Source organism: Pan troglodytes, chromosome 1, assembly GCF_028858775.2.
Source record: "Pan troglodytes isolate AG18354 chromosome 1, NHGRI_mPanTro3-v2.0_pri, whole genome shotgun sequence".
NCBI classification, from domain to species: Eukaryota; Metazoa; Chordata; class Mammalia; order Primates; family Hominidae; genus Pan; species Pan troglodytes.
In genome coordinates, this window is record NC_072398.2 from 170,338,985 (window position 1) to 170,349,769 (window position 10,785).

The 10,785-nt window shown below is 40.6% G+C and overlaps 1 protein-coding gene across 6 annotated transcripts in view; it reads left to right on the forward strand.

The window, feature by feature from the left end:
• Positions 1 to 10,383, forward strand: part of LOC107966870 (uncharacterized) — a 212,585-nt gene extending 202,202 nt beyond the window's left edge. For 5 of the 6 annotated variants that reach the window (XR_008547701.2, XR_008547705.2, XR_010153732.1 and 2 more), the window contains 3 exons: positions 3,079 to 3,119; positions 4,634 to 4,773; positions 5,652 to 10,383. Coding sequence is in view for 1 of the 6 variants with exons in the window: in XM_063801268.1 (XP_063657338.1) it covers positions 3,079 to 3,119; positions 4,634 to 4,770 (178 nt within the window). In the remaining 5 variants the exon portion in view is untranslated. Of the gene's footprint in view, positions 1 to 3,078; positions 3,120 to 4,633 lie in introns of all 6 variants that reach the window. The other variant, XM_063801272.1, reaches the window with a different exon arrangement.
• The last annotated feature ends 402 nt before the right edge of the window (positions 10,384 to 10,785 follow it).

Genomic DNA, 10,785 nt, shown 5'->3' on the forward strand with positions numbered 1-10,785 from the left:
TAATTTTTTGTGTTTGTAATGATTAGATATATACAGAAAAGCAAATATTCAGGATGCAGATTGTGTCGTTAGAAATGTTGAATCCTGATGTACTATGGCAATCTTCAAGGCACTAGAAGAAAAATGGTTCCATAAGAATGAGGTGGTATCCCAGCTATCCAGCACTCTTTCCTCCACACTGCAGTTAACAGAGGCTTGTCCCTCTTCGTATCCATACAAATACTCTCTTCTCTAACACACCTAATTTCCCTAGTGCTCTCCATCCCCAAATGGTCCTATATTCCTTCCTGTGCCATTGAAAAATCCAACATTTTACCAGATAGGAATGATCTTTTGAAATCAATTTGTATTAAGGAGTAAACTACTATTTTCTGCTTTACTTTCACAGGGAGGGTATGCATTTCTAGGGAGATTGGCAAAAATTAGTCTCTCATTGCTGATATTTCAGGAGTAGTGTAAAATGAAGCAAGCATTATTAAGCAGTGACAGGCAGTTTTTACAGCCTAATCATCATGAAGTGTTTGCATTACTCCACTCAGAATAACAGAGAATGATGGAGGGGGCTGGAGTTCTTGATAAGACATAGAACAGCCTTGGCAGCCCTGGATGCCAACCTCTGAACTTCTTGATTGAAGGAAAATCATTCCTAACCGAAATGGATGCCAATATTTTCCCCTGACAATGTACTTCCTCCAGAATCATGGATGTCAGGAGAATAAGAAGAGAAAGTGCATCTCTACCAGAAATAAAAAAAAAAAATTAGCCGGGTGTGGTGGTGGGCACCTGTAGTACCAGCTACGCAGGAGGCTGAGGCAGGAGAATGGCGTGAACCCAGGAGGCAGAGCTTGCAGTGAGCTGAGATCGTGCCACTGCACTCCACCCTGGGCGACAGAGCGAGACTCTGTCTCAAACAAAACAAAACAAAACAAAACAAAACAACAACAACCACAACAAAAAAAAAAAAAAAAAAAGAAGAGAGAGTATAAATTTAGAGGTTATGGGGCCAGGAGTACCATAGAAATACTTAGCAGTGGGTTAACTCTCATAAAGATATAAGGAATAAGGTGGTCTGGCAACTGCAAACTAATCTACTCACCAAGAACATGACTTTGCAGAGGAATGGAACGAGGAGGTCTGTATAAAGTGTATTATTTCCAAACCAAAGTTTAGTTAAGACTTAGATGAGTTTAGCACCCACGTTACCCTCATAAGTCCCAGACTATGGCCTCCCTGCCTCGCCCTCATCACCTGTGGCCTGACTAAGGATTTTAGTTCTCAAGTACACTTAAATTTAGTGCTTAACCCTGCATTTCAAGAAGATTAGTTGGGATCTGATGCCATCAGATCCTGCCATCCCCTCTTCTTATGGAGCTAGATTCAGACAGACCTCTTTGATTCACAGTGAGACCCTTCTATGACAATGATGCATCCCTTCCTAAAAGGCCCTGAATCTTTTCTCCACCTTTGAGACTCTTCCCTACCCCTGTTTGTTTACACAGCCCTTCATGACACCCCTACTACATGGCCTGCACATGCCTTACTCATTTCCCCATCCCCAGTGCTCAGCGTGTGGCTTGGCACACATAAGGTGCTCAGTCTGTATAGATTGACTACATAAAATGACTTAGTAATTTGCTGAACTGGCTCCATCCTGGAGAAAAGACCAACTCCTGCTGCTCTGATTAATTTCCCTGCTTCTCATTGGCTTAAGTTTATGGCTACATAATCAAAGCCACCCAGGACTGGGATAAGAGATAGATGCAACTCTTCCCAACTGAGGGAATGAGAGAATGGGACATGTCAAACATAACAAGATGCAGAGGAAAAGAAACAAGAACCTGCTATTATTACCAAACATTTCCAGTATTGGATGTTTTTCCTAAAGGGAAATTGAGCTAGGAGAACTCTACATCGGGAAGATGAGATAGTTGTTTATATTGGAAATGACTGAAGAGAGTAAAATAGATTGCTTTAAATCTAACATTCTGACATATATTGATCAAAATGTGATAAAATAAATTCTAACAATAACATTTCAATGGTAATTATATCCATGATGATTACTACAACCATCATTACATCACTTCCTCCTTTGCTACCACTATCACCACCATTTCTTGGACATCTATTATCTGGGACTAAGCTTCGTGATTTTACCAACATTACCTCATTTGATCCTATAAACTTGAGAGAGAGAGAGAGAGAGAGAGATCTCGAGAGAGATCTCTTTTGCCCCAGGATCTATTTTCAAGGGAATCCAGCCTAAGATGTCAAGCCTTATGTTAGGCTAAGGATATGTTAGCCTATCTAAATAGGGATATTTGAGCTACCTGACAAAAACGAGTATAGTTATGGGGATAATGGGTTGAACAAATTTTAATACAATTTATATTTTTCTTCAAATTATGAAGGTAATACATTTGTTATAGAAAAAAAGAACAAAATTTATTATTAATAAGAACTCATTTTCTCTCTTCCTCATTGCCTTTCCTCACTCACCCACTCACAAATCCAAGTACTCTTTTTTTAAAAAAATTTATTTTTATTTTAAGTTCTGAGGTACATGTGCAGGATGTGCAGGTTTATTACATAGGTAAACATGTGTCATGGTGGTTTGCTGCACCTATCAACTCATCACCTAACTATTAAGCCCGGCATGCATAGCTATTTAATCCAAGTACTCTTAATGAGCGAAAGGTTTGATAAATTCATTCCCAAAGAGATTACTAGGGGACTTCTGCATTACCTTTTCCAGAGAGAAGTTTAGTCTCTTGCAGAAGTACTAAACTCCCAAGGCGGAGCTGGAACTAGAATTGATAGGAACTTGAGGTAGAAGAGGCTCCCTAGTGGAGAAGACAGCTTTGAGTGAAGGTCTCTGAGATGCCCCTCGGGCTGCATCGTCATGCCGGCGGCCCATTCTGCATGTGCTTCAGTCACATTCCAGATAGGCGCATACGTGTGTACACCTGTGAGTGTGTCTGTGCATTGGAGAAGAGCAGTGAGCGCCATACAGCAAGAGATAATAAGGCACTTTTGCTGAGTAGTCCTTTCCACATGACCCTCTCCCTTATTTTCCAGGAAGCTCAAACTGAGGCAGAATCACAGCGATTTGGAAAATGGTGAGTTGCCAGCACCAGGCTTTCTCATTTTGGCTGGTGTCACAGCCACACTGAATATTTTCTTCCAAATTGTGCATGGGAACCCTTTGTCAGGGGAATTGGGTCCAAATGTGCTCACATTCTTACCTTTGCCAAGCGAAGCTTTTCATGACTACAGGATTGTTGAGGGATATGGTTTGAAAATAAATGTAGAGGTTCGGCGGCAAGGGCCAAGTTGTCATGGTACTCCACCTGTTTCTACTGCCTATGTCAACACAACAGCTACTGCTCTGAGCTTTGATGTTGCTGCTGAGGCAGGAAACACCATGGAGTCCTGAAATTCAGTGTGACACCTGTGAGTGGCTCCTGTGATTGCCTGGCAGGGCTGCAGACTGCACACATACATGCAAAGAGAGCTGCAGGCTCAACCTCTGCAATGTGACTCACATCTTAGGTGCTGCCAGGGATCTTGCTTCAGGTATCTAGAGATCTGACTTCAGGTACCCCGGAATTTGGCTTCCGGGTTGTTGCCAGGGGGCTGGGTAGTACCAGCTGCATGCGTACTAGCTGGGAAACAGCCAGCACCCTGGACTTCACCTTTTAAATCTCATTAGTAATAGGTGGTATGTGTGGTTGCTGCACAAAATGGACTTGAAATATCCAGGAAAAGTAAATCAAGACACCATTTCTTTCTTGTGGCTTGCTCTGAAAGCAGGACAACAGGCCTTATGTGGAGAGAGGTGTTGAAGATGAGTTGTATTTGTAATAGCAGTGAACAATAACAAAAATCCATTTCTGATCTGCAGACCTTAAATGTCTGGAGAGGTCAGATCAGATAAATGGCAGGAGTTCTAGACAGAGGGAAGATTTCCCATAGCCCAGCCATCCTGGGCTCCAAAGTGATTGAAATGAACTCCAGGGGCAGGCAGAGGAGACCCCAAAGAGGGGATACAGAGGGAGTGGGAGCAGATCTGGGTGGGTTGGCATCTGGGGTGGGGGCTTAGCTTAAGGACATTAGGCTTTAAATCTCATCATTTGACTTTTTCCCATCTTAGTCTTGGATTTAGAGACTCAAAGGTTTTTAACAGGAAACCCTCAAGATTGAGTGGCAGGAGGAGGCTATTTGTTTTTTTAAGTTTTGCTCTTTGGGTGGTAAGAAACAATGTGTCACCTTCATTACCAGAGAAAAAAAGGAGGTTTTCTTTAGGGAAACACTTGAATGGAAACTGAGCAGTTGTTGGGAAGTGAGGCAGCTCTAATGATTCCCCGCTTCTCCCTCATGGGCCTCAGTGTCCCACTACCCTCTCAGCGTTTGCTTTAGCCATAAGCACATCTACTCTATTCTTCTTTTGCTACCACCTGGATTTCGCATCGTCTTTGTTTCTGCTTGAAGCATCTTTGGCTTGCCCTTGGCTCTTCCTGATTATTCTGAGCCAGACTCTACCTTGGAAGCTGCCATTCCTAACATTATCTTAACTTCTTAGCATTCCTTATTTCAACATTCCGAGAAAGGATGTCTGATTGTCTGCTTTTAGGTCCAATCAGCTATAGTGGAAGAGCAGAATCATTGAATATAAAACATGGAGATGTCAGCAGCAGGGGCTGTGAGCTGAACAGCTTCACTGGGAAGAGGATATGGGTGAGAAGGTACAGCAATGGGTACCTCCATTAACAGGTAAGCTGGATCCTCAATAGGAATAGGCACTAGCTGGTTTTGGATGAAGGTGTCGTAAGATCAGATACACTTTTGAGTGATCAGCATGATCTGGGTATGGACATGGCAGAGCAGGTGGAAGGGAAGGGACCAATATGTGTCAATAACCATCTATGAGCCAGGGACTTACCGGGAAGTATAATGTCTTTGTAGTTAGACAGACCAGTAGTGTCTGTTGCTCTGGAGGAAATTACTTAAACTCACCAAGACTCAGTTTTCTCTGTATTAAAATGATGACACCTACCTCACTATCTGGCCATTGGGATTAAATATGAGAATATATGTGAACATTTATGTCATATGGTAAGCACTCAGATGTTTCCTGGTGGAACAGCATGGTGTGGATTAGGAACATCCAAACTCTGACATCAAGCTGAACTTTTGAAATAGAGGCCTCCCTGCTCACTAGTTGGGTAACCTTGAACAAGCTAGTTAAACTATCTAGAGCTCAGTTTTGTTATCTGGTGAGATTAATAGCATTGAATGGTGTAAAGCACATTCTCAGTAAATGCTCATTATTATGATTATAGTTATTAATGTTTATTTAACTTTGAAATAATAATGTGTAGGAGCTCCTCAGGTAGATAATGGAAATAAGAAATTTCTTAGGTCATGGAAGCATGGAGGTATGGAAAATTTTGGAGAACAAAGAGGAGTCTGGTGAAGTAGGGTGGGGATACTGGGCAGATGCAAAGATTGCCAAGGGTTATATCATAAAGGCCGGGATACCGGCCTGGCATCAACTGCCTTAGATTGGGAAGATGCAAAACTGTGGTCTGGAGTCAGCCCTGCAGAAGCCTGTTTCCTGACTTTCCATCTTCAATCTCTTTTCTATGCAGTTACCAGAGTCACGTTTTGAAATCTCAGATCTGAGCATCTATCCTCAAATAGAGGCCTACATGGCTTCCAGTTCCTCCAGGAGAAGGTCCAAATCCCTTAAGATGACTTTAAGGCCCTCAAGTGTTCCAGGCTCTGTACGTTCTTGTGCCACAACTATGCCACAATGAAACAGTTTTTCCCCCATTTCTACTTTGTTTTTCCAGCTGTAGAGTCAAAGCCTCAAGAAGGGGAAAGGGACGAATGGACACCAGGTCATGTGCCAGGTAGCTGGGAAATGAATACTTCTATTTTCTATTCTTTTTTTTTTTTTTGAGATGGAGTCTCACACTGTTGCCTGGGCTGGAGTGCAATGGCGCAATCTCAGCTCACTGCAACCTCTGCCTCCCAGGTTCACAGATTCTCCTGCCTCAGCCTCCCGAGTAGCTGGGATTACAGGTGCGCACCACCACGTCTGGCTAATTTTTTGTATTTTTTAGTAGAGACGGGGTTTCCCTATGTTGGCCAGACTGGTTTCAAACTCCTGACCTCGTGATCCGCCTGCCTCGGCCTCCCAAAGTGCTGGGATTACAGGTGTGAGCCACCGCACCTGGCCAAATACTTCTATTTTCATCTCTTAGGAAAACATATGATGTAAATCACTGTTCCCATATTCAAATTTAAATGATGGCTTACCTCTCCGGGGATGTTTGTATTTGAATGAAGCAGCAAGTTTTTGCCACACTGTAATACTTTAACTTTACAGATATTTTGACTCCTTCTGTTTCTGATTTGCTTTCATAAATGAATAAAAATACATTATTTTACATCAAATTCACATGAGGTATTATTAATTGAAATAAAATAACAGAAAATTGGGAATGGCTATAATTTTACATTATTAAATGTATTAGAGGTGAAAAAAATTGATAAAGTTGAAAAATGTAAAAATCAACTAGGGAAATAGTAGTTTCTGGAGAAATAACCCAACAAAACCATCAAAGGCTAGAGCACGACATGGTAAAAAAAATTATTGGTAAAATATTGATAGTGAAAAAGATCATTTTGGAAAAATTTATAAATGCAAAATCGAATTAAAAAATTAGACTGGCCCAGGTGCAGTGGCTCACGCCTGTAATCCCAGCACTTTGGGAGGCCAAGGCGGGAAGATCACCTGAGGTCAGGAGTTCGAGACCAGCCCGGCCAATATGGTGAAACCTCATCTCTACTAAAAATACAAAAATTAGCTGAGCATGGTGGCACGTGCCTGTAATCCCAGCTACTTGGGGGGCTGAGACAGGAGAATTGCTTGAACCCGGAAGGCGTAAGTTGCAGTGAGCCAAGATCGCACCACTGCACTCCAGCCTGGGCAACAGAGTGAGACTCTATCTCAAAAAAAAAAAAAAAAAAAAAAAAAAATAGACTTTGTGGAAATAATGGCCCCCAGAGAAAACTTACAAAGACAGAAGCTTTTCTCATTTAATTTGATGTGGGCAAAAAAAATGAATGAAAGCTGTATCAAAAATAAATGTACATGGAAAACAGTGGATATTCATGAAAAATAATTTTAGTAAGATAGAAATAAAGATGATTAAAATACTACTAAATAGAAATTGGTCCAAGAATTAAAATGGCTTAATTCTCCCAGAGAAATAATGTCTTTTTCATTCAGGAAAATTCACCAATACTGGTATAATTCTGGGGCAATGTTTGTATTTATGAGCATTGAGTTAAGACAATTTCTAGGTCACTACATTTTGATTGAATTCAGCAATTGTCAGCCAGAAATTGTACCACTCATTTACTGGGCAATAACACTATACAACTACTTACTAGAAAAGGAGCTTCTGGCTAAAATCTTTTTCTGAACCCAAGAGAATTGCAAGAATTTATCCATTTCTTCTGGGTAGATAGTTTGATTCTGAGAGTAAGCTGCAATGCGATGTGCTACTGACATGAGACCATTCCCAATGGGAAGAACAGCAATCTCACTCCGTGATCTGGAGGCATACAGAAAAGCCTGTCTTCTTCAAAGGCACTTGGAGGTAAGCACCTCAATACTGCTCCGACTGAGCTTCTTGGAGTGTCCCAAGGAATCACCAACTCTCAGTCTCTTCTGTCATTCCCTTAAATTATTTCTCCTCTCTTCTCTGTTGCTGGGAACACAAATAGGACTGAAGGATCCTGGGGATTTGCTCCCTGCAGTTGGCAAAGCAGTGATATGATATGGAGTCTTAGTATTTAGAAGTAACACACATAGAGCACCTCCTCAATATAGCCCCACAGACACTGCCTGCTAAGTTCCTTTGCTGCATCATTATCAGCACACAAAAGCATTTACTAGGATCTCTTTGAAAACGCTTCATTGTGACACTGGGCACAATGAAGGGAACAGATGTGATGGGCCAACCTCCAGGGGTTTGCAATCCAAGGCAGAAGGACAGACAGTGCAAACACACATGAGCGCTCAGGCATAACCTGCAAGCCAGGACACAGGTATGACAGTCGGGATTGACACAGTGTGGGAACCACAGAGCAGCGGTCTTGCTTTTACATAAGGATGCTTCTTCTTACCACAGGGTTCCCCTAGGGCTCCTTTAACAACAGGCCCTCTTCTTGCATTTTTAATGGGATCTGATTTAAAATTATGCTTTGAAAATAACTTATGCGGGAACATATTGACTGCATACAGCTCATGATGTTGGTATAGGGAGAGGTGGCCAATACTGAATATGCCAGGCAAGAAATGTAAACTTCTGTTTACATAATACACAACCCAAGGGGCTCCTTCCATTGTGTAGAAGCATCAAAAAACCTGGTTCATTCTGTGCCTAGCAGAACACCTGGTCTGTGTTTGTTGGTCAAATAGTATTTATTAAATGAAATAATTAAATAATTACAAACAAAATGTCTACTCCATTCATAGGTAAGATGAATAAAACGCATTTCTGTTTTCTACTTTTTCTTTCTTCTCCACCTTCCTCTTTCCCTTGTTACTCCTTCTTTTTTTCCTTGCTTTTCTTCTCCTCTCCTTCCTCCTCCTTTGATTCATTTTCCTTGTCTTAATATTTCTCACTTTAAAGTGTGAACTTATTTTGGTATATGGTATAAATTGAGCCTTTGCACAGTTTCCCCAGGGTGTTAATAACTTCCCTAATGCCACTTATTAAATAAGTGGTCCTTCCTCGGACCACTGATTTAAGTCTTTTCCTGACAGGGGCTCTAGTTTATCAATCTTTATGTCTCCAGTGCCTGCTGCAAAACCTAGAGATATTTGTGGGTATATGATGCTATATGATGTACTTAGGTTCTTTTTGGGTGTATGGTGTATTTGTGTTATGAAGTATGGTGTATGGCATATTTGTGTTGCCACACTTAGCACTTGTCATGGGAAGAATTATGCTTCCCCCAAACCAACTTCATATGTTGAAAGTTTTAAACCCTAGTACCTCAGAATGTGACTGTATTTGGAGATATTTTTAAACAGGTGACTATGTTAAAGTCATGTCATTAGGGAGGGCCCTAAGCCAATACAACTGATATCCTCATAAGAAGAAAAAATTTACACACAGCCATGCACAGAAGGAAGACTACATGAAGATACCGGGAGAAGACAGCCATCTATGAGCCGATAGAGGGGCCTCAGAAGAAGCCAGCTCTGCTACACCTTGATCTTGAACTTCCAGCCTCCAGAACTGTGAGAAAATAAATTTCTGCTGCTTGAGCCATGCAGTTTGCGGTACTCTGGTAGGCAGCCCTAATAAACTAACACAGCAACTATAAAAGTAACTTATTTTTATATTAGGGCCTATCTATCTGTGAGCTATCAACTTCATTACTTTGAAATATCTGACTATGCTTTCAATGAGATTATTATATCATTTCAAATATGTAACATATTCTTAGAAAAAAATGAAGGAAATATAGAAAAATGTGAATTATGCTTATCTCTGACTGTGAGATTTTGGGTTATTGTACTTTTTTCTATGTCTCTTCCAGTGTTTTCCAGATTTTCTATAATAAGCATGATTACTTTTCTAAATAAGGAAAGTAGCTATTTAAAAGTTATATTAAGGTGCTATTGTGTGTATCAGATGGTGGCCTAAGAAGTGGAAAAGGGGAGGTTTGCATGTAGATAAGTTTTGCAACCTCTGAGGCTCCTTAAACATTTTTGAATTGCTGTAGCCTAGGCTTGTTTTGTAAAAAGTGCTTGTTTCTGAAAATGATGATTTGTTTGGATAAACCCCCTCCTCATTTTTTGGGTGGTGGGGGAGCTTTTTATTGCATAGTCACAATGGGAGGCATTGTTCACACAGACCAGCATCGTCATACTTCTATTCCTGTCACTGACAGTATTATTTGCAACTGCTTTTTTTCCAGCCTCTTCTAATTTCCACACTACCACTTATTGTATTTCATTAAAGCTGGGTTAGAAATGCAAGGCATATAATTAGATTGAGAACTATGCTATCGATTTGGTTTTCCATTATGATGTTATCACATGCACAAAAAAGTCATTTGGTACAATTGTTATGATTAAAACTACAAAAGAGATCTATTACATCAGACTTAGTTTTCAGTGCCTGATGCAGTGTAAAATATGAGTGAGAGGGGTTGATCTGTTTATATTAGAGCTGCATATGCCATGTAACCATAAATGTCTGTAGGCTAATAATTTCAAAGGAACCTTTAGTAGATGAGAGGTTTTTTAGAAATTCATATTAAATAAAAGTCAATCAATACTTCAATACTCAATTTCTAAGGTGGTGGTGGATGATAATCCTTTTCCAGCTCTGCACTATGCAAAGACTCATGCTCCAAATCTGCAGCTTTTTATTGCAGGGAGGCTAGGAGGGGCAAAGATGGATTTTGGCATTAGACAGAAGTGGGGTCAAGTCACAGTTCCATTGCTGCTTAGGAGAAGGCAAGATCATTATTTAATTCATATCTACCATGAGCCGGGCTTAATAGACATTATCTCTGTCAATTCCTACAAAGCTGTGAGGTTACTGGTTCAAGTTCATGTAGCTAGTAATTGATAGGATTTTAGTTCCTTTCATCCCTAAATGTCCATGTACTCTCTGCAGTAATATTCTCTTTCTCTTTTGTTGAATAATGTTGGATAAGTTACTTAATGTTTCTGAGTCTTAGTTTTCT